General features: G+C 38.8%; 1 protein-coding gene across 1 annotated transcript in view; it reads right to left on the bottom strand.

The window, feature by feature from the left end:
• Positions 1 to 25161, bottom strand: part of ITPK1 (inositol-tetrakisphosphate 1-kinase) — a 159178-nt gene that overhangs the window by 93777 nt on the left and 40240 nt on the right. The window contains exon 2 of the mRNA XM_070753029.1: positions 16916 to 16940. Coding sequence (XP_070609130.1) covers positions 16916 to 16940 — 25 coding nt within the window. The remainder of the gene's footprint in view (positions 1 to 16915; positions 16941 to 25161) is intronic.

Here is a 25161-nt window from a genome sequence, read left to right as displayed (position 1 = left end):
AGTATAAGCCGAGGTCGGGTTTTTCAGCCCATTTTTGGGGCTGAAAAACTCAGCTTACACTCGAGTATATACGGTAACTTATTAAATAATTCTTCAAATTCATTCAGAAACAGGTATTAACAGAAATATACTAAAGCCAAGTTACGTTACCTATTGATGATTTTTAAATGTATGAGCAGTCTCAAAGGAAGAACGCTGGGTAATACAGCAACTGCTACATGATGCTACTTTAGTAACTTTATAATTTGATGAGAAATGAATACGCAGCAAAATAATGTCTTTGGATAACACTTATGTCAACTCACCCAGAGAACTGCAGTTTTAAGGCAGTTTTGAAGTACAAAGAAAGAAATTTATTGTAGGAAGTTAGCACCTACACCCCACCCCCCAAGGAATAAAATATTTTAGGAAATATTAAAAATAGAATATTATGTAGAATATCTCTGGCTGAGAAACATGCTTTTAGGCAGGAAAAAAAGACTTACTCTTAGTAGCCCCCACCTTTGTCAATGTGCCATCAAGGAATGGCCCAGCTCACTCATTCCCCCACCTTTATAAATAGCCTGGACCATAACAAAGATCTATCCCCTTCATCTCCAGGGTGATGAGATTACCCGGGAGGATTATATCAGCCAAGCCTGGGATTCAGGGACAGCCTACAGAGTTGCCCCAGCATGCCCTTAGGAGTCATACTGGACATTCTTCTAAATCAGCTAGTGGTACCTGAACATACTTGTAAGTGAATCACAAGCTTCCTAATAGACAGGAAGAATATACTTGACTCTGACACAGAAATTTTACATTTATATCTTCTTCTAGTATGGCTGTGTATTTATTTTCAAACTGGGATGAAACTGCAAGATACCTTGCAGTAATAAATGCTGTAAATATTATCTTATATTTATTCATATGTAGAAATTAAAATATTCCTATTTTAGTTAAATGTTCTTTACATATTCCCACATAAATTATATACCTTAAATTATGCTTATTTGTCCTTCCATTCATCAGTATGCATTGTAAAAAGAAAATAAAGGAATACAATTATTTGTATTAAATTAAGATGCTACTATTGATTCTACTACAGTTAAGAGAAGACACAATATTGTACATCTTGCTACTAAAAAAGTGTAATTATCTACATGCTTACTCAGTGTTAACTTCAACTCTGCATATAAGCTAGTTCTGGGCAGTTTTTCAAAAGGACTGTCCTCCATAAAATAGTGTGCCTAGGCACATTTCTGGTTGAGTTCACACATCAAGTTAATCTGGTTAATTTCTTCTAGGTTAATGCTTCATATAGACACACCCAATGTAGTTTATTCATAATAATTTAAAGTATAGCAGTGTACCACTTGTTAGAAAACTTGATAAAGCAAACACTGAGTTACTATGATACATTACCTACTGGTAGTTAATATTGCAACTTGTAAATATAAGACAGGAGCTATAGCAAATCTCACTGAGATTGGATTCCCAGCACACGAACCAGCACACATGATTTTTATTAAGCTATATTGGATTGACTTATGCAAACTATTAAAACTAAATGCTATGATTCATGAATCGGTGTAACTTGCATTTTTACAATGCACTGCACAAAAGTTCATCAAACCACATTACAATTTATGCAATATAATAATTATTTGACCATCCAAAAATTTAACAGAACTTGACAAGTTCTGTTAAACTTGTCCGAGTTCACATATTTCTCTAAGCCATGTTGTCATTGTTTAATAATGTATCATGTGGTTCAAGAGAGTTTTAGAATTCCTCAAGGTATTAATGTTGGGTTTCCTTTTTTTGCAAGTGAATGTCTAAATACTTTTCTAAAACCTGGAACATTACAAGAAGTACAGTCCTTTACTTGCTTCCCTCATAGTAGATCTCTTTGAGCTCACTTTTGAATAGGTACGGGATTAAGTTTTTGTGTGGGTATAAGATTACACTGAGAGAAGCCTTTTGCAATTTTCGGGTCAGGGCTCTCCAGTAATAAGAGAAGCAATATACTAAGTAAAAGGCTGTAAAAAACAATTACCGATGCGTAGTTGTGAATTATTCAAGAATAAAGGCTTTGGCATCTTTTATACGTGCAAATGTTAACAAAGGAATAAAAGAAACACCACCCAAATTAAAGAATAGACAAAGTTACCACCCAATCCTCAAATTGAAGAAAAGTCATTCAAATAAATGCAGAAATAGATGAGTTGTGGTAAAGGAGGTCTTTGAATATGTTCTTAACATTTTGCTTCTGTTTGTTTTTATTTATGCTTGCCTATGTTGTGGTGAGTGCTTTTGTGTTCTGTTCATTCGAAGCGCTTGTCCCCTCCCCACTCCATGGCCTCCTCCTCCAGGAAACCGGTCACAGATAGTGGACGGGCCGGTCACAAACAGCGGGCAGGCCCTATGCGGCCAGTGGGCCACCCCTTGCCCAGGTCTGGTCTAAACCATAAGACTCAATTCTTTGCCCAATAAAACTTAGGAAAAATGTCTTTATCTACACCAGCTGCCATCTTCATTCTTGTTCCTAATAATTAGATTTCCTTCTGTTTACCCAAGCCTAACAGTCTTTTTTCTATCCCTTTCTCAATGGATTCTGTCCAAGCATTCTAAATAATTAGCTAATATTTAGCAAGAGAACATTGGGAAGCAAAGGGGAAATGTTAACCTTTCTATTAACAACTAAAATAGTGATATTTTTTTAAACCAGTGGCCTAGGATATTTATTTATTTTTTTGCCCAGGATGCATTTGTGCTTGAGCCTAAAAAATTCTAGTTTCATGAAACTGGCACTTTAGATACTGAATAGATCACATAGGTTATAACTATATAGAGAAGAAGGGTGCGGTGGCTCAGTGGTTAAAGACCCTGAGCTTGTAAGCTGGAAAGCTGTCAGCCCAGGTTTGAGACCCAATTGCTGTGTAATGGGGTGATTTTAAAATTATGAATAGATTTTAAAATTTGTGACAGCTTTGAATGGTCATGTGTCAAAGACTACCTACCGCAGTGATGGCGAACCTTTTTTCCTTCGGGTGCCAAAAGAGCATGGGCATGTGCTATCATGGATGTGCAAGTGTCCATACCCATAATTCAATGCCCGGGGAAGATGAAAACAGCTTCCCCCACCACCCAGAGACCCTCTGGAGACCAGGAATGACCTGTTTTCAAACTTCTGGTGGGCCCAGTAGGCTTGTGTTTTACCCTTCCCAGACTCCAAAGGTTTCCCTGGAGCCAGGGGAAGGTAAAAACACTATCCCCCATCTCTCCGGAGGCTCTCTGGAATCCAAAAACAACCTCCCAGAGCCTCTGTGCAAGCCAAAATCAGCTGTCAGGCACACACATGCATGTTGGAGCTGAGCTAGGACAACTGCTCTCACGCCAGCAGATATGGCCCCGCGGGCCACCTGTGGCACCCGTGCCATAAGTTCACCATCACTGACTTAGCGGTACCTAGCTTTAAAAGTCTTCTCCAAACTTGCATTCTCCAAATATCTTGGTTTCCTTGCAAGTACATGAAAACTGTATGCCAGTTTTCCAACCTTTGGGGATATTTCTGAATATTTGTGATGGGCACATTCATAAAATCAGGGTTATAAGAGATTAGCCTATCCGCAAAACTATTGTCAATAGAACCACATGCATTAAATCAGAAGAAAATGTAAAGAAAAACATTGCCAGAAGACAAATTCCTTGAGGTTGATTTTTAACATCTCAATGGAATTTTTGTATAACTCAAGAGCATTGTGTATATACATAAATATTGACATGGCACTCATTCTCTATGGCACATCAATTTCCAAAATTAAATTAGACAACTACATGACGAGCATCATACTGTTTATCCTCAACTACACATGTACAGTATACACTGTATGTATACTTTTTTCTGGCTTTACCTCAGTTTTATAATTTCTTATTTTGGTTTCATTGCAATGGTTTTAAAACTTTGCTCTTCTTTTTAAATTATTTTTATTTATTTTATTTATTTATTTATTGGATTTGTATGCCGCCCCTCTCCGTAGACTCGGGGCGACTAACAACAATGATAAAAACAGCATGTAACAATCCAATCCAATAGTAAAATAACTTAAAAAACCCTTATTATAGAAACAAAACATACATACAGACATACCATGCATAAATTGTAAAGGCCTAGGGGGAAAGAATATCTCAGTTCCCCCATGCCTGACAGCAGAGGTGGGTTTTAAGAAGTTTACAAAAGGCGAGGAAGGTGGGGGCAATTCTAATCTCTCTGGGGCAATTTTGGCTCCTCTGTTGGGAAAAACAATATAGAAAGTAGTTTGTTTGTTTTTCCCCCCAAGTTAACCACTGGAAATGTCATCTGGCATTTTGAATTCTGAGATTTCAGAATGTAATGCACAAGAGACTATTATTAGCATTTCCATATATCAGTTGGAAGAATTATTTTAAAACAAAACATTTTTGTGTAGACTTTGTACAGTCTTAATTTATAATTTGCTTTAACGATCTGAAATGGAAGTTTATAAACTAAGAGAAATAAGTAAATGAGGGAATTTACCAGACTGCAGCTGATTATATCTGTATGTGGGCATATTTATACACACATACACACACACACACACACACACACACACACACATATATATCACTTTTTTTTTGCTGAATTTGAAAATTAAGGGAGACTAGGATAGATCTATTTCGGCCTTATTTTGGCCTCATCAGCTAGCCATACCCACTGGGACCTGATATATATACACATATATATACATATACATATATACGTTGAAGAGTCAACGTAGTGCAGGGATGTCAAACTGGTGGCCCGCAGGCCAGATGCCTCACACACAGACCACTGCCCACCCCAGTTCCGCAAATGAGAAAAACCTCACAAAATGTCACATGACAGCAATGTGACATGGTGAGTTTGACACCCGTAGTGTAGTCTAATGTTTAAAGTGAGGGACGAGGAATGGAAAAATCAGGCTCTAGTCCCTTTAGGCAGATACACTGATTGGGTGACTTTGGATCAGTTATTCTTACTCAGCTGTAGATCAGAAAATTGAAAAGCATTGGTTTACCAACCTGCACTGAACATGGTAGTAGAAAAGAGCATATAATTTTTAATGAAGAAAAATTCACCCTGCAGATGATTGAGTCAGGCTAATAATAAAATTTAACATTTGTACCTAAGCTATAAACTTAATGTATACACTTAACAACAAAATCTTTGAACTTGTTCTATATCCTGAAGCACTAGGTAAGTATTTGGGAGTTCTATAAGAAATACTGCAACCCTATTATATGCTTATATAATATAATTTCCCCTTAAGTGTAATGAGACTTGAGTCACAATGTACAACAAAATGTGCCTTTGTATGGAACTGCTAGAGTGAAATAACATAATACCACCCTTTTCCTGGTTCTACAGAATCAGATCTCCAACATCATTTAAGTCATGTTCAGCTTGCTTGGAGAGCTTCCAGTTTAGCCTTCATGTATATGTTATTGAGAATTTATTTTATAAGCTCACTTTCCTTGGGTATATTCCTTAACCTACTAATGTTTCACATAAAAATAACCCCCTCAATATTTCAGAAAAACAAGTGTTGCTTAGCAACAACTACTGCAAACTATTTTCAGCAGTATTTTACTTAGGCTGAAGACAAATGTACTTCTTTGTAGCATTATGATGAATCCAGCTGTTTCAAAACTGAAGGGAACTTTTCCCTTTGGTACCATTTCAAAGTGGTAAATTAAGAACATATCTCTAAAACTCATAATTTCTCATGACACTGCCCTATAAACTATATATTTAAAAACATACCCACTCCCATTTTCTATTAAACTTTTTCTGCACCACACATGACATTATATAAGTACATTATAAAAAACTACAAAGCAACAAGCAATTGAGTTTAATCCTCTAGCACTACATGAATACAAATTAAAGGGACCCATATAGAGCTCTTTCTTCCATTCTTCCTGCCCTTCTCTGAACCTATTCTAGTTTGTCTTAACCTGTAATGTTCAGAACAGAACACAATACTTAATACAACACTAGATTAACAGTGTAAAACAGAATTATTTCCATAATTTAGAAAATATTAGGCTTGCTGATGCAGCCTAATAGTGCATTAAGCTTTTTTGCAGCCATAGCACATTGTTGACTTATATTCAGCTATCATTTTAAGATAGTTTTCACAAGTATTATTTCCAAGTCGCATATAGCAAGTCCTTGACTTACAACCATTTAATTAGCAATTAGTTAACAATTAGTATTATTGTTTGGTTGGGATTTGGGGGTTTTATTAGTATTAGTTATTAGGGTTTTTTACAGTTATAAGGGGTTATATTAAGAGGTTTTTCTTTCCTGTTTTAATGTTGAATTTGACTTTTTCATTGTATTGTTTCATTGTTGTTAGCCACCCTGAGTTCTGCAGGAGTGGGCAGCATATAAGACTAATTAATTAAATTAGAAAATGCAATGGCACTGAAAAAAGTGACTTACAGCCAGTTCTCACAGTTATGACCATCGCAGCACAATCATGGTCACATGATCAAAATTTGAACAATTGACAACCAGGTTGTATTCATGATCGCTATAGTATCCTAAGGTCATGTGATTGCCAACTGCAACCTTCCCAGCTGGCTTCGAATAAGCAAAGTCAATGGGGGAAGCTTGTAATAAATTCACAACTCGGATGATTTATTTAACTGTGGCAAAAAAGGTCATAGAATAAGACAAAACTCACCAACAACTAACTCACTTTGCAACAGTTCCAGTCTCAATTGCAATCATAAGGCAAGGACTATCTATTTCCCTCATTTTATATCCAAGCATGTGATTAATGTTTCTTAAACAGAAATGTTTAAGTCTACGGAGAGGGGCGGCATACAAATCTAATAAATAATAATCTAATAAATAATAATAATGTTTGTATGTCTTTCTTGAATGTATAATTTTTTATCCATTTTTCTAATCAAACAGAAAATGTTCTCTCTCAGAACACATTCCTTGCAATTAGTTTTTCAGAAGATGACTTTTCCATCCCTTGTATCAAGGCACAGTCTCTTAGTAATTTCCCCAAATCCTGCCTTCCCACTAATTCTAATTCCACTAGAAAACCCCTCCTTGTATCCCCCTTTCTCACTTATAGTGCTTAATCCAGCTCCTTTATATTCCTTCTATAACTCTACTTAATTATCATGACACATTCAAACACATGCAACAGGCAAATTAACAGTTCTCAAAATATAATTCTTGCAATCAGCAGCTATTCACAACTGAACAAACACATCTTCAGAATTATTTTTTCTTCCATTCAGTTGTGTCCTATTTCTCAGAAACTTCCTGGACAATGCGTGCTGTTTTCTTGGAGAGATTTTTCAGAATTGGTTTGCCATTGCCTCCTTCCTAGGGCTGGCCTGAGGTCACCCTGTTGGCTTTGTGCCGAAGAATTAAACTTTCAATGTCCCGTTTTCTAGTCTGGTGGTTTAATTGTACCTACCCTGTTCACTCTCTTATCTTTGGCTTTCCTTCCTGTTGAAATCCAAGTAAAGTCTTGCTAGACTTATTTAGTACTGTTATTAGCATGACTACTATTCTGTATAATGATAAGGCTGCGTTTTAAGAAGATTCAAAATATAATATAGGATGCCAGAGCCTTTTCATAAATGACAAACACAAATAATTGAAAATCTCTACTATTCTTACTGCTTTCCTAAGGCCAATGGGTAATTGGCCATTACCTTTCAGATTACTGCCCTTAACTGGAAAATTTTCAAATGGCTGGATGCTTTTCTGAATATTTCTTAAAAAGCAGGATGCGCGTATATCTGATCCTTCTTTGGGTACATTTAAATTCTAAGTTATCAGGCACAGAGCCCTATTTAATTCCTCTCCCATGATCCTTTTCTGTGACCAAATATTTATTTGTTTCCATTTTCTGCAGCATCAAATGATTTTTTTTAAACTAAGTGTTTATTTTAGCATGTTAAATATTTCTGCTCTTTAATCAAAGTGACCCCTCAAATATTTCTCACCTTAAAAACAGGGGGAACAGATTCCCCCTGTTCAGTTGTGACCAACTCAAGAGGATGATTTCCGATTCTCAGTTGAGGGACCCTGTATTGTCTGAGAGACCTTTCCATCAGCCAGCATGAAACTATGGAACATAATATCTTTCCCATCAATGGTACCTCCCACCGGCGAGATTAGCAAAGATCCACCCAACATTATCAGACTCGTGTTGGAAGTGTAAAAAGGAAAGGGGTACGTTTTTCCATATGTGGTGGTCCTGCCCCTTGATACAAAAAATTTGGACAATAACTCATACTTGGCTCACAGAGATTACGAAAGAGGAAATAGAACTCACACCGGAAGCTATGCTTTTAGGAGTTTGGAGAAAACATTATTCAAAACAAACAATGCTCCTCACAACACATATAAACACCGCCACGAGAATTGCGATAGCACAACTCTGGAAAAGTGATCACATACCAACGGAAGATTTAATTATAGATAAGATATATGCATGTGTAGAGATGGACGAATTCACGAGCTCAATTAAGGGAAATAAATTAATAGAATCAAAAAGAACATGGCAAAAATGGCATGAATGGGTTGAAAAGAGAACATAAAAGCAACATAATACGAAACAACAGTACAATTGAAACGACCTACAGTTACCGTGTATAATTAATGAACGTAATAGATTTTAGAATTTAAAAATATAAAATACAATGTATATAATGAAATGAAACCGGTCAAAACTTACTGTCAGAATGTTAACTGAGAATATGTATAATCTGTAATTCAAAATAATATGTGATGGGAATGATATAAGAAACATTAATAAAGAGATTTAAAAAAAAAAAAAAAAGAGGACGATTTCCGATTCTCAGTTGAGGGACCCTGTATTGTCTGAGAGACCTTTCCATCAGCCAGCATGAAACTATGGAACATAATATCTTTCCCATCAAAGTAGTACATATTTATAGTATCTACCTGCATTTTACATGCTTTTGAACTGCTAGATTGGCAAGAGCTGAGGTAGGTAACGGGAGCTGACCCCATCACACAATCTCAATTATCAAACCTGGACGGTCGGCTTTCCAGCTGGCAATCTCAGCATCTTTAAACACTGAGCCATACAAACTGCAATTCATCAAGAATTAGAAAACAAATAGGTCCCATATTTTTCTACTTGCTACAGTTATTTTTAGTTTGTTTCTTTACATTGCATGCTTTATGATTTAATCTTTATTTTGTTAACCACTCAGGGAGAATGACTCATGCCAGCAATATGAGAATTCTATCAGGCTTAACTCAATAGTATGTAACACTGGCAAGAAAAATTAAAAAGCAACTCTGCTGGTTAATACAAATATTCCTCCAATCAGTTCATTAAATATTTAGGATATAGCAATAACATTGCTATTTCCCTTATTAATATAAGAAAAAAAGATAAACATTTATAAACTTCACCGAGCTAAGGATTTGTCCATTTTCAGAAATAGGAGTTTCAGTTAAATCCCTTAAGGGCATATATTTTTACTTTCCACATTTTTTTCATAGCAATCAGAATAGTTCAGCAGCAGAGAAGTGACAGCTTCAAGTACAAGCTAGTGATTTAATACTACACATTTAGTAAAGATTTATCAGACTTTGCTATGTCTCCCCCTCCCAATCTTTTGCAGAAACAAATATACAACCAGTAGACAGTTAGGTCCCTATTTCAAACCTCTAACATGAATGTCTAATCTTTTTGCTTAATTAGTAAAATTATACAAAGAGGACAGTTCACACAGACTGCAGTAGCAACCTCAGAGAGGTTAAGTCAAGGTTAAAGACAAAATACAGTTGAAAAAGTACAATGTTCAGACTAAATCACAACAAAAACTTTGAATAACAAAGTTATCAGTAAATGTAAGGGCAGAAGGAATGAAACAACAGAAGGTCCCCCCCCACCCTCAGTTATAAAAGAAAGCCATTATTTTTAATGGTTTTATACGGGATCCATCCATGTTGTTTTATTGCATGTCATGCTCTCAGAATCCATCAACATGACAGAATTAAGATTTGATTTGCAATTTACTGCGCTGTGATTTCTCAATTGGCAACTTGTGGCACTTCAAACAATGTTGGACTCCATGAGCTTTAATTAACAAAAGTTAACGGTGGGAGATAACAGGTACCACTATCTCACACCACTTGGAGGGTCACCTTTACCCCATAGCTATTCTTGCTGTAGATAAGCAATAGCAATAGTACTATAGTAGTAACAGGTGGTACACGGAGTCATATCTGCTGGCACACCAGCCGTTGCCCTAGCTCAGCTCCAATGTGCATTTGTGTGCCGGCCAGCTTATTTTTGTCTCACACAGAAGCTCTGGGAGGCCATTTTTGTCTTTCAGAGAGCCTCTGAAGGATAGGAGAGTGCATTTTTACCCTCCATTCCAGCCAGGGAAGCCTTTAGAGCCTGGGGAGGGTGAAACACTAGCCTACTGGGCCTACTAGAAGTTGGGGAACAGGCCAGATGGCTTCCGGGAGGCAGGGGGAAGCTGTTTTCGCCCTTCGCAGGCATTGAATTATGGGTGTAGGCACTTGCGCATGCACGATAGCATGCGCACATGCTTTTTTTGGCACCCGAAGGAAAAAGGTTTGCCATCACTGTACTATAGCAATAGCATACTATAATAACATTACTATAGCAATAGTACTTAGCAATAGCAGTTAGACAGGGATTTACAGCCTTCTCTAAGCGGTTTGTAGAGTCAGCATATCGCCCCCAACAGTCTGGGTCCTCATTTTACCCACTGTGGAAGGATGGAAGACTGAGTCAAACTTGAGCTTGGTGAGATTTGAACTGGTGAACTACAGCCAGCAGTCAGCAGAAGTAACTTGCAGTACTGCACTCTAACCACTGCACCACTAAGGCTCTTCTACAAAAACACACATCCACTAATGCAGGGGTCCTGGCTGTGGCCTACTACCGAACTGTGACCTATTCGGAATTGGGCCACATGAGTGCCTGGCTGGTGTGTGCATGTGTGCTCAACATGCACAAGCGGCAGACCCGTTGGAGACACAGCCCAGTTTCTCTCCCCTCCCCTCCCGCCAGTCTGCCAAGCTGCAAAGGTTGAGGGACCGCTTCATGAATGGAATAGCATTGGGTTTAGTGTACTCTAGAAAATAACAAGAATAAGGAGAAACGATTTTGGCTGTGCAAAGGAAATAAAAATATAAAAGACAAAACAATGCATTTGTTTTCATATACACTAATCTAGGGCTTTACTCTCTAAGAAAAGTTTCAGATTGATGGTTTACCTAATCCTAACAGGACTTGGTTTAATAATACCTGGATCAGCTACTAAAATATAGAATGTTGCAAGGGTGTTATTTGTTATTTGTGAATTGACATTTTAAACCAAATCTTTAGATTACTTCTGGCAGACTACAGCTTCAGAAATACTTAATAACCACAAAGCTGATTCAGTGACAAGGAAAGAAATTAGCACCTTCCTTCTGCAAATGTATTTCAAATCTCACTTTCCAAAGCACAATTAAATATTAAATAGAATATTTTAAAAGATCTTCTATCCTACCAGCTATTTCAGACTCAATAAACATATTATAAATTCTATTTTGTTGTATTCAAAACTGAATTTTGAAACTTAATATAAGCTTCATATATTAATGTACATTTGTGTTTATTATGAAAGGCCAAAATAATTTGATAAGTATGTTCCCTATCTTTATTTTTTCATATACAGTGATCCCCCGCTCGTTGCGAGGGTTCCGTTCCAGGACCCCCCGCAACGAGCGGGTTTTCGCGAAGTAGCGCTGCGGAAGTAAAAACACCATCTGCGCATGTGCAGATGGTGTTTTAAACTTCCGCAGCGCTAGCGAGGAGCCGAAGATTGGGGGGCGGCGCGGCGAGCGAGCGAGCGAAGCCAAGCCGGCAGCAATGTCGCCGCCGCTGCAGCCAACGCGCGCTACGATCTTCCGGGCCAGCCAGGCTCCGTCACGGAAGGCAGCCGCTTGGCCCGGGATGCTGGGCCGAGAGGAGCCGGGCTTGATCCGCTGAGCCTGGCTGGCCCGGAAGATCGTAGCGCGCGTTGGCTGCAGCGGCGGCGACATTGCTGCCGGCTTGGCTTCGCTCGCTCGCCGCTGAGGAGCCGAAGATTGGGGGCGGCGAGCGAGCGAGCGAAGCCAAGCCGGCAGCAATGTCGCCGCCGCTGCAGCCAACGCGCGCTACGATCTTCCGGGCCAGCCAGGCTCAGCGGATCAAGCCCGGCTCCTCTCGGCCCAGCATCCCGGGCCAAGCGGCTGCCTTCCGTGACGGAGCCTGGCTGGCCCGGAAGATCGTAGCGCGCGTTGGCTGCAGCGGCGGTGACATTGCTGCCGGCTTGGCTTCGCTCGCTCGTTCGCCGCGCCGCCCCCCAATCTTCGGCTCCTCAGCGGCGAGCGAGCGAAGCCAAGCCAGCAGCAATGTCGCCGCCGCTGCAGCCAACGCGCGCTACGATCTTCCGGGCCAGCCAGGCTCCGTCACGGAAGGCAGCCGCTTGGCCCGGGATGCTGGGCCAAGAGGAGCCGGGCTTGATCCGCTGCCTCAGGGAGGAGGATCGGGCGGGACCAGGTGGGGGCTGGAATTTCTCCGCCAGGGCGAAGGGCGGGCGAGCGGCGAAGGGCGGGCGAGCGGGTGCTGGGGAGGGCTTCTCGCCCTCCCGCCAGCAAGAGGGAGAGCGAACGGCGTGGGCAGGCGAAGGGCGGGCGAGCGGCAGCGAGGAGTTTGCGTGGGCGGTGGGGAAACTCCTTGCTGATGCCAGCAAGAGGGGGAAGACCCAGCGAAGCCGCCCAGCAGCTGATCTCCCGGTTGCCATCTACGCATGCAGGGCACGCATGCGTAGATGGTATTTTGACTTCCGGGTTGAAAAATCGCAAATTACCCTGTTCGCAATGGTCGGGGACGCAATAACCGGGGGATCACTGTACAGTACAATAATTTTAACTAATCTATACAGATCATTTCCTAAGTACATATTCCAATTTAAGATTATATTATCATGTCATATTAATGTCTGAAAGAGTTTTAAGGCAGTAGCTGGCTGTTTTTGTTAATACTAAAAAAGAATTCCTGCATATTGGCAATTCTTGTTATATGAATAACTGCCAACTGCCATATATTTGACCTGTATTATGAAGGAGCAGCTACTAACAATATTAAATGATCAACTACTCATTCAGAATGATTAAAGTTATAGATGTAAAATCACACTAGATTGTTTTGTCTAAAAATGAAATTTGCTTTCAATATCTTTCTTCACATTTTCATTTCTTGTACTGTAATGTACAGTACAAAATGTGTACTGTACCACATTTTGATGATTTTTTACCAATAGCTTTTCTACCTCTTTAATGATCTTGGGTGGCTGCATACACTAACATCAAGGGGGTAATTGATTTTAATAATAATTAGGGATTTTAGATAGTTATGTGATTTTAATTTAATTGGATTTAATTTTATTTTGACCAACTGTTTTTATATGTTGTAAGCCGCCCCGAATCCTCGGAGAGGGGCGGCATAGAAATCCAATCAATCAATCAATCAATAAATAAATAAATAAATACTTCTAATCTCATTATAACTATTATTTATATGCATCGAGGTCATCGGGTCAACAACTGACCATAAACATTTTGGAATTGCATCGTTTATACGCTTTATTTATGTATTTTTGTTACATTTATTTGCCACATTATTTACCATGAGGCTATCATAGATGGATAACTACAATAAAAAAAGAAATTAAAAGAGTGTAAACAAAACAAAAGTAAAATAATAGAACAATGAAATAAACAATGTAAAAAATCCTGAGAATATTAAAGAGGGACAAAACGACATTGCCATAGGTCTATACCAGTGGTGGCAAACCTTTTTTCCCTCGGGTGCACACATAATTTAATGTGTGGGGAGAGTGAAAATTGCCTCTCCTGCCCTTCTGGAAGCCCTCTGGAGGCCAGAAACAGCCCATTTCCCAGCTTTTGGTGGGCCTGGTAGGCCAGGTTTTCACCCTCCCCAGGCTCCAGAGGCCCTCCAGAAGCCGAAAATGCCCTCCGAAAGCCTCTGTGCAAGCCAAAAATCAGCTGGCCAGTGCACACATGCATGCTGGAGCTGAGATAGAGCAATAGCTCATGTGCCGACAGATATGGCTCCATGTGCCACCTGTGCCATAGGTTCGCCATCACTGGTCTATAGTATAGGCCACCCAACCAAACAGAGGAAGTAGATGAACTTTTTGCTAGTCAGCTAACTAAGGTATGAAGGAAGCACCTCACAATAATAATGGGGGATTTTAACTACCCTGTCATCAACTGGGAGACAAACTGTGCACCAAGTAGAAGTTCCAATAGGATCCTAACAAACCTAGCAGACAACATTGTTACCCAAAAAGTAAAAAAGGAAACAAGGGGATCAGCCATATTGGACTTAATTCTCACTAACAGAGATGAAATGATAGAAGGTGTTGAAGCTACAGGAACCTTGGGGGCAAGTGATTATACAATATTGGAATTCAACACAAACACAAATAGTAGAACAAAGTAAACTAGAGTCTTGGACTTTAAGAGAATTAATTTCAATAAATTTAGATAGAACTTGGGAAAGATTCCATGGATGAGAACCCTCAAGGGGAAAACAACTCAAGAAGCTTGGGAAATTTTGAAAAGTGAGATTATAAAAGCTCAGGCTACCACAATATCAATGAAGAAGAAAAACAATAGGTCTCAAAAGAAACCAGCATGGCTTCATAAAGAACTCTGACAAATTGAAAGACAAAAAGGATAAGTATAAGTGGAAAGAAGGAGAAATAACTAAAGCAGAATAACAGCAAATAACTCAAGTCTGTAAAGATGAAGTTTTCTCTTACTAAAAACAATGATATATGAAGCACCAAATATTTTTATGTTTGAAGATATTTATATTAGAATGATCGCTATTGGCAATTACATGATCGCACGGTCACTATTTCACTTTATACTTTTATTTTTTTTGCTAGGAATGTCTCCTTAAATACTTTGAATAGATTTGGGAAGTATATAGGTAGCCCTTGATTACGACTGCAATTGGGACTGGGATTTTTATTGCTAAATGTTGCAACTGGAAAGCAAAGAAGGCACAGTGTAGGTGAGGAAGGTATGCAAATGGCTGGCATGTCATGAGCGCAGAGACACAGGGAAAGTGTAAATGGGGTTGGAGGGGAGGATCAAGTAGATTGTGTGAGAGGCATAAGTCAGGATGGGTGTGCAAGGAAGTGAAGGACTATATGAGAGGCACAATGAAGATCTGGAGACTGCACTGTACTAGGTAAGAAGTAAAGGTTGGGGGAAATGTGTGAGGGTGCCTCAGGGGCACTGCATGAGTCTAGGCAAGTGTAAGATAGGGTGTGAAAAGCATATGGGGTCAGAAAGGATGCAGAAGGTTGCATGCGAAGCATGATTCAGGGAGGGTGCATGAGGGTTCGTGGAGGCATGAGGGAGCCATGGTAAGGGTACATTAGTGGCTAGCATGGGCACAAGCTTAGAAGGGCTTGGGGAGGGTGCATGGATGTGGGCGATTTATTGCAGAGAAGCTATTTTCCCTGCCACCTTCCCATTGACTTTCTGGGGTAGCCAGCAGGGAAGTGATCATGTGATCATGGGGTCCTGCAAAGTTTTAAGTACAGACTGCCAGCCCAAATCATGATCATGTGACCACAGAGGTGTTGGAATGGTATGTTTTTTTTAAAAAAAAATAATGATAGGGTTTTATATGTTTTTTAATATTAGATTTGTTCCGCTACTATATTGTTTTTATTACTGTTGCGAGCCGCCCCGAGTCTTCGGAGAGGGGCGGCATACAAATCTAATAAATAATAATAATAATGGCTGGAAATCTGAGGGCCAATTGTTCAGTGCTATCATAATTTCAATCAGTTGTAGCTCAAGGATTACCTGTAGTAAAAATAGAAGGGTTACTACTCGGCGTACAAGCTCAATTCTCTTTCTGGCCTTCAATTTGTGCAATACTGATAAATAGAATATGAAGTCAATCACGCTGCAGATTTCATTACTGAATTACAGAGGAAAGCAGAAAAAGAAGGAAGCAGACATAACTTGCTAAGAGAATTACAGGGATTTGCGCATTTGCGAAGACACAGCAGGGATTTGATTTGTATAAAAATTGAAGGAAGTGAAAATACACAATGTCAATTAAATTAAAGGCCTCGTACTTCTTCTCTATATGAAACATAGCTAGATTCAGTGAAAACCAAGTGGCTTCCACCTGCCACGCTGTACAAATTGGAATAGTTGTTCTTTTGGTACACAAATTAGAAACCTACCACCTTAAAATAAGGAAAAATTTAAATGCAATAATATTTGGGGTTACTCATATATGCAATTATTATTCATAAAAATTTATAAACTACGGATAATCCTCAATTTATAACCACATTTGGGGATGTAATTTTGCTTGTAAGTCATGACAGCCATAACCTGTCAGGCACATAACCTGTCAGGCACATACATTATAGTGGTTGTTAAGTGTATCATGTGGTTATAACCGGCATGATAGTTGGGTATTGTGGTCACGTGCACAACCGGTCATAAGCATAAGCCAGTTGCCGTGCCCAAAATGCAGGCTGGGGAGCAACATTTTACAAGGGGCAGAAGTGCTTTATAGGACGTAGAGAGCAGCCCTTCGAAGGCCACTGTAACTCTGAATAATTATTGTTAAATGACTGATCATAACTCAAGGACTCCCTTTATTCAACTTTTAATGTTAGATGTTCTTTAATTATTTTATATGCATATATATGAGATCAGAAGAGATTGATGCCATAGAAGCATAAACACAATCATTAAAATAGAAATCAAACATAATGCACTCACCTGTATAACCTCTATCCCTCTTTTCCTGAGGAAACAAAAAGGGGAAAAAGAAATATATATATATATTAGGGAAATACACAACCAGTTGTAAGTGTAACATCAGTAAAACAGTATTTTAGATACTTTACCCCTGAATGTTTAAACTTTTAATTCAGCGGAAGAAATCCTTTGCCAATTTAAAACTTTTATGGTTCATTTCTATATATTTACTAATTTGTGAACAAGTTCTATTAAAGTTAAGGGCATTTAGTTTTGAATGAAGTAAATATTTATCTCAGCAGAATTACAATTCGAACATTTTACAATCCCAATTTCCAAAACAAAATATAATAAATGCATCAGCATAAGCAAAACAACCGTTTTCAACTTCAAGGTCTGTTTAAACTACAATTTGGTAGTACAGTACAATTAGCACAGCCTATTCTATTCTATTCTGTCCTATCCTATACACGACTACTATATACTATACTATACTATACTATACTATACTATACTATACTATACTATACTATACTATACTATACTGCACACCACTACACTATATACTATACATTACATTATATACTATACTCTATGTACTGTACTGTATATTAAATTTGTAATTAATAGAGATAGGGGATAACCAAGCCATGATGAGTTGCACTTATTCAAGACACAATGTTATTTCCCCTATTTCTACCAAAGGTATGCTGTCCTATACCCTACCTATCACTACAATGTTGTGAACAAAAACTGGGAATTGGATCACACTAAGTATGATACTTTGAGAATTGAAAATTGAGTGATATATAAATCTATAAAATAAGTAGGTTACCCTTTTAAAAACTCTATAAAGTATAACTCAATGAGTATCCATTGTAATTGTCAAATCTCAAATTCTTTTTTCTTAAAAAACAGACACCAATTGCCAAAGGGTTCCATGTGGAAAATAAAAAATACATCTCCTTTATGGAGAGAAACTCCAGTTTTTACAACTGAAAACATTTTTCAGTTGGAATACTCATGACAACATGAAAATTTCATAGAATCTTTTCAGTGCCTTTTTCACACATAAAATCCAAAGGAGAAAATATATTGTTTTGAAAAAAATGGTTGCTAAGAATGAACAAAATTTTAAAATAATTATTTCATTAAACGTAATAATGTTTTGAATCAGCTTGAAAGTGATTACAGTGATCCCCCGGGTATCGCGATCCCGATCATTGCGAACGGGCTAAATCGCGATTTTTCAACCCGGAAGTAAAAACACCATCTGCGCATGCGCGCCCTTTTTTTATGGCCACGCATGCGTAGATGGCGCCGGGCAGATCAGCTGCTGGGCGGCTTCCCTGGGTCTTCCCCCTCTTGCTGGCGGGAGGGCAAGAAGCCCCCTCCAGCACCCGCTCACCCGCCGTTCGCCGCTCGCCCGCCCTTCGCCCGGCCACCCGCCGTTCGCTCGCTGCTCGCCCGGCCACCCGGGTTCGGGGGGTGCTGGCAAGCCCCCCATGCCAGCGGCGACGTTTTAAAACAGCCGCGCGGCTTCCCAACTGAGTCCCGAAGCCAAACGTCAAAGGCGAACTTCCGCGTTTGGCTTCGGGACTCAGTTGGGAAGCCGCGCGGCTGTTTTAAAACGTCGCCGCCGGCATGGGGGGCTTGCCAGCACCCCCTGGACCCCCAACCCGGGTTTGGGGGGCTGCTAGGAAGCCCCCCATGCCGGCGGCAACGTTTTAAAACAGCCGTGCGGCTTCCCAACTGAGTCCCGAAGCCAAATGCGGAAGTTCGCTTCAGGACTCAGCTGGGAAGCGGCGCGAGCGAACGGTGTGGGCGGGCGAAGGGCGGGCGCGCGGGCAGGCAGGCGGCGGACAAGCGGCGGGCAGACAAGCGGCGGGCGGACAAGCGGCGGGCGCGGCAGCAGCGAGGAGTTTGCGTGGGCGGCGGGGAACCCCAATCTTCGGCTCCTCGCTGCTGCGGCGGAAGTAAAAACACCATCTGCGCATGCGCAGATGGTGTTTTTACTTCCGCACCGCTACTTTGCGAAAAACTGATCATTGCGAGGGGTCCTGGAACGGAACCCTCGCAATAATCGGGGGACCACTGTATTCAAATTATGTATAAATTTAATAAGAAATAACTTTTTAAAAGTCTATGGTATCCACTTTTAAAGATAAATGAGAAAAACGGCATTAAACAATAATAAATGTAACTGAACAATAACAATGGTGCCAAGAGAGCAATTTAAGAAATTAAACTTTTTACAGTTTTTACTGAGCACATCAATCATTGTAGCACATCTACACATACTTCATATCAATTTCCATCTCTAAACCTATGTATTATTTTATGAAGATATGAAAATTTACTGAAAAACGTGGGATAGGAATGTTTGCAGCAACTGTTGCAACTTATTATAGCAGATACGTGTATTTCCAGGTTTGAAAGGCTATAATAGAAATCTTCTCATATGAAACTTCCCTGTTGTGGCCACATGATCGTGGAAACATACATGGCTGCTTTAATGAGTTAGGAGTCAGGGCATATATTTTTTAGTGGGGGTTCCAAAACACCTTTTCCATATCAAATTTAAAGCACTGCATACCCTATATCTGAACTAATAAAACCCAGCAAATATTTGAGGCATGGTCTAGTTATAATTATAGTTTATAGTTTATTAGATTTGTATGCCGCCCCTATCCGAAGACTCAGGGTGGCTCACAACAATTACTTTAAGAAATTATATTTTCATAGATTCTTCCACACATTAACTCACGCTTATATTTGATATTCCTAAAAAAATCAAATTAGCAATAAGGCCAAATGCAATCAATTCCAGAAACTCATATACTTTTGGGGTGGCACAGCAGGTAAAGTGCTGTATTGCAGGCCACTGAAGCTGACTGTAGATCTGCAGGTCAGCGGTTCAAATCTCATCACCAGCTCAAGGTTGACTCAGCCTTCCATCCTTCTGAGGTGGGTAAAATGACCCGGATTGTGGGGGCAATAGGCTGGCTCGGTTAAAAAGTGCTATTGCTAACATGTTGTAAGCCGCCCTGAGAAGGAGAAAGATGGCATAAAAATCAAATAATAAATAAATAAATAAATAAATAAATGCTTTCCCCAAAAGCAGCTGAAAAGCAACTGAGAAGGAATTTGCAGGAATTAATTAAACTGTAAGAGAATAAAATATTCCATGTTAGATATATGAAATGATCAAAGGGAAACAGCAGCATAACAGCCAAAGAATGTGCTCTGGGGAATGGAAAGAAACCAACTAAGTCAGGCAAACTTAATCTGATTTTTTAAAATTGTATACTTAAGATGAGACATATTTTATGCTTCAGTTAATGTTAATCAAGCATGTGAGTGATGTTTTTCTTTTTTGACTTTTGAACTGAAAAGAGGTGGACCATTATATTATTTTACAAGGGACCATAGTTTAGTGACGTTTCTATTGCAAAAATGTTCAAGTAATCTTGCATTATGCTGATCCTCAGCGTATTTCCTTAAAGAAGGATAAAGCAGCAAGTGACACAATTATTTAGGGACTTAGTATAAATAACTCAAGGCGACAAACATGCCTACTAATATCCCTCGTCCTCCTATTTTCCCCACAACATAAATCCTGTGACATGACTCAGGCTGAGAGAGGGTGACTGGCCCAAGCCCCAGCTGGGTTTCAGCCCAAGCCCCAGCTGGGTTTCATGGGTAAGATAGGTAGGACTAGAATTCACGATCTCCCACTTGGTAGCCTGGTGACTTTAACCACTAGACCACAGGTGGGTTCCTCCCGATTCAGACCGGTTTGCCCAAACTGGTAGCAAACCGCTGGTGATGTCATGATGATATCACAGAACTGGTTCAATCTGTGCCAGTCAGTGGAGGCCACCATCTTTTAAAAAAAGAATGGAATTTCCCCCCCAATTTTTGAGGTACAGTCATGTGGCATGGGAGATGTGAACTGGTAGCGAAGTAAATTATAACCCATCCTTGCACTTGACCAAATATTTGTCCAAAGCATTTCTAATATACAAGAATATATGAGTAGTAACTTTTGTCAAGATAGATAGTGAAAAATGGCCTGATCTTCAACCTAATCAGGATTATTTAATGCATAAGAAAGCAAATTCTAAATCCTTTTCCTCTTGAACTTGTGACAATTGCAGTCTTTCTGTCTTGGAATAAAAGGTCTTTGGCAGTATAAAATCAGCAAGGCAGAAATCCTGTTGAAGACTCGGTGTAAGTTAGATAAGCTTACCTCTCATTATTTAATTTCAAAGTTTGTCATATGCAGGGGGAAGGTTAGGAAAGGGAGATTATGATAAAGACAATAAATTTAGAAAACCAGAACTCAAACTGTTGTCCCTTCAAATTTTATAAAGGAATGAGATTAGTTAAAAAGTTCACAATGAAGAAATAACTTGATATAAAGTCTAAACCATAATCTTGTTGATTGAAGATTTGATTATTTAAAAAAGAAACTCCATTTTTCTCTTACTGTTAAAGCTTTTTACTTAAATAATGCCAAAAAAGAGCTCAGATTTGTGATAAATGAGATATGAAAAAAACCAAAGGGATCTAAATAACTAATCATCCATTGCTTTTGGTAGTGGGATGTTTTGAACTAGATGATTACTTAGTTTCTTTCATTTCCCCCCCACCATCAACAAGGTTAACAGTTAAAAATATTTAAGGTGGCAATACATACAGGCACAGAGCCAGTAATAACTTTAAGAGGTTTGTACATAATTTACGTGGCAGTATTCTACAATTTTATTAATACACTGAAGCATTTCAGGGTTCTCCGGCAAATGAAATTATTTTTTTTAAAGAAAACTAGTCCTAAAATGGTCATTCTTGTATTTATTGACTCCAAATTCATTTAATCAACATATTAGATTAAAAGGACTTTGACAATATAAAGTCAGCAAAGCATATTAAGAGATTCTAAGCAATCTCTTAGAAGAAATAAAAAGTCATGAACTTTGGGAAATGTTATTTACTTGTTTCTTTAAAATGCTTATCTAGCCACCCAACTTGTAAAAAATAGCACTGGGCTATTCAAACCAATACTATGATACAATATATTTAGACACAAAAAGTTTATTGCTTTCTAAACTATAGGTTTTATTCTTATTTCTTTGTTAAATGTATTTGTTGCCTATCTTGCTGTGCGGCTATTCTAGGAGGCTTACAATAATAAAAATGATTACACCAATAAAACAGAAAAAAATGAAAAGTGTATGAACAGGTAACAAGAAGAATTTCTTAGGAAATAATCAGAATTAAGTCACTGCATAGATTTGGGTCATATAAATCAGAATACTGAACTTCAAATCTGAATGGCATTAATTTTAGCCATGAAATTTTGTTACAGAAATGTACAGCATTTTTCAAACTCAGAATCTTTTTTCAATTCAGCTCCTTTCAACATAAGGAAAAAAATATACACAGATCTCACTCTACTGCCAACCTGCAACCAGTCTCTTTCACTATGTTTAGATTGTGGTCTCCTGTACTGTGTTTAGGGGTAACATGAGGACAATGAGAAGTGCTAGGATCCCTATTTTCCTAAGAACATTCCAGAAGTTAATAAACTCAGCACGCAAACATGTGAATACTTTTTTCTTTATTAAAATATATGGAATATTTTATTTCATTCAACAGTACATAAAGATAAAAGTGATATAACTGAAAAAAAAATGAAAAATTGAGCTTACAGTGATTTATTCAACAAGAATTAGCTACATCATTTCTTTCTGTAACCCATGTAGATATAATTTGTACAGCTTATTTTTAATAGTAGGTTCATGTATTGTGGCATAAACAGTGGTAAGAACACTACTACTAAATCACAGGATAAAACTGAGGTTCTTAGAAACTTTTTTGACATCTTGTTTTCTATGGCCTGGAAGAAGCAAGTTAGTGGTTATTTAAAATCTTTTCAAGGATGACCTTCTGGACAGTGAAATGAGTGATGTACAATTGCTTGACTATCTTTTAGTCTTTAACTCCCTTTCCACACTCATAGGTACATTTAACCTACTTTCTAAAGGTCTCAGAGAGCTTTCAATACAGACATTGTGGTATCACACCCTTTAACAATGAAAAGCAAATCAAACTAAATGTTTGAGGTTAAAATAACACACATGCCTCTCAAATTTTCTCTAAAAATATTTTCAGAATTAAACTACTCCCTGGCTACCCATCAAGGAAATGTGGGGCTGAGCACTTGGGGCCATCAAAATAGCAGTTTATTCTGCATACATAAGAGCACATTTACTTTGCAAGACGAAATAAATAATGTCTGTTATGGTTCAGAGAAATTATTAATTCTATGACTGGATTTATACACTGTGTTAATGCTTTGTGTAAATATTGCTTATTAATGACAATTAACTGACCAGTTATTTCTCTCAGATGGGCAGCCATATAAATGTGACTGACTGATTGATTGATTGATTGATTGATAAATCAATAAATAAATTGAAAACTATAAACAAGAGATTATAATATATAGAGAGCAAATCCATATACCATACAAACGTAATATGATTTTCTTGGTTTTTGTTTGGTGTATTTCTTTGAACAGACTATAAACAAAGCAACTACACTATATATTATTGAATACAGACGACTCAAACGGCAATGGCTACAGGAGTTTTAGACAATAAAATAAAACGTTTCCAATGGAATTTACTCTAATTTATGTGGAAAAACAAAGGACTAAATTTCCATTAGAAAAGATTATCCTGAACATTCTAAAGATGTATTTGAGTATACATTTAGGTACAAGAATGATTGATTGTGATTAATTTATAAATGCATATATTAATAGGTTTATATAAGCATTCTGAATTGAAATTGTCTAATGTTTTTGTATTTTTGTTTTTTGTTGATTAGAAGGTTTAACTGTTTGCATTTCATGAGAGATATTGAAAGGCCACTAAAACTTGCACAGGAAAAGTGTTGAAATTCTATTTGGCATACTTGAAGACCAGTTAGCAAACTTTGCAAACATATTATACTAAGACTATCTAGCTACAAATATGCAATATGCCGATGAGCACTATACTGATTGTTATATCAGCATACGGGAAGAGTATTCTGAACTGAGTTACCGTATTTTTCGCTCTATAAGACGCACCTGCTGATAAGACGCACCTAGATTTTAGAGGAGGAAAATTAAAAAAAAATATTTTGAGCCAAAAAAGATATAACAATATTTATATACAGGATACTAGTAAGAAAGACTATAAAAATGTAAATATTTTAAATAATATTTAAGACAAAATAACAATTGGCTCAATAATTCAGGCTTATAGTCTCTGAGATTTATTTTAAAATAGGCAGAGGGTCGAGGGGGGAAAAACCTCAATTGGCTCAACAATTCAGGCTTATAGTCTCTCAGATTTATTTTAAAATAGGCAGAGGGTCGAGGGGGGAAAAACCTCAATGGTGAAGCTGTGCCCCAAATGTACCCCAGGACTTCTACATGACACCCAAAGGACAAGGGGCTAAGTGTGCAAAAATTGATCCAACCTCGCAGCAGCAGCAGTCGGGATTTGGAAAAAAGAACTCAAAGACTCAAAGGCTTCCGCTCCCTTGCAGCCTCTCACCTCTTGATGCCTTTATCCATGAGGCTGAGCTCCCCGGGAGTTGCGCAGGCCTCCGCCTCCGCTAAGCGACCTCTTCCCCAGCCCTGAACCGCGGCGATTACCGCCCTCCGCTTTCAACCCCGACCACCCAGTCCTCCTCGTTGTGACTGCGCCAACGGCGCCGCTGAGAATGACAGGAGGAGGGAGGTTGGGCTGTTGCCGCTTCACCTTCCTAGCGGCTGCGAAATGGAGGCGCTGCGTTTGCGAGATAGACGCGGACGGTCCGGGGGGCGGAAAAGAGGAAAAAACTGGCTTAAAAAGTTCAGCAAGTGATTCGCATTTGTCGCGTTTAAAGATGTGAACCCGAAATGGTCGGTGATTGGCTATTTTTATTGGGGGGGAGGGAGGCAAGAGCACTAAGAATTTTGTGTGTGTGTGGCTGAATTTGAAAATGAAATTTTAAAATGACTACATACACACACCTTCAACCGCAACAACACACGAGCATGAAATCCATTTAAACTACCCTCTGCTCCAGCGCCTCCCCCCCCTCCCTGCCTGCATCTTCGCTCCATAAGACGGGGCTGATTTTTCATCCTACTTTGGGAGGAAAAAAACTGCGTCTTATGGAGCGAAAAATACGGTAATATTTTTATTTATGCTACTTATACAGCT

The sequence above is a fragment of the Erythrolamprus reginae genome, chromosome 1 (genome assembly GCF_031021105.1).
Source record: "Erythrolamprus reginae isolate rEryReg1 chromosome 1, rEryReg1.hap1, whole genome shotgun sequence".
In the NCBI taxonomy this organism is placed as follows: domain Eukaryota; kingdom Metazoa; phylum Chordata; class Lepidosauria; order Squamata; family Dipsadidae; genus Erythrolamprus; species Erythrolamprus reginae.
Note: the sequence above shows the minus strand (reverse complement) of the source record. Positions and strands in the feature narration are given on the sequence as shown.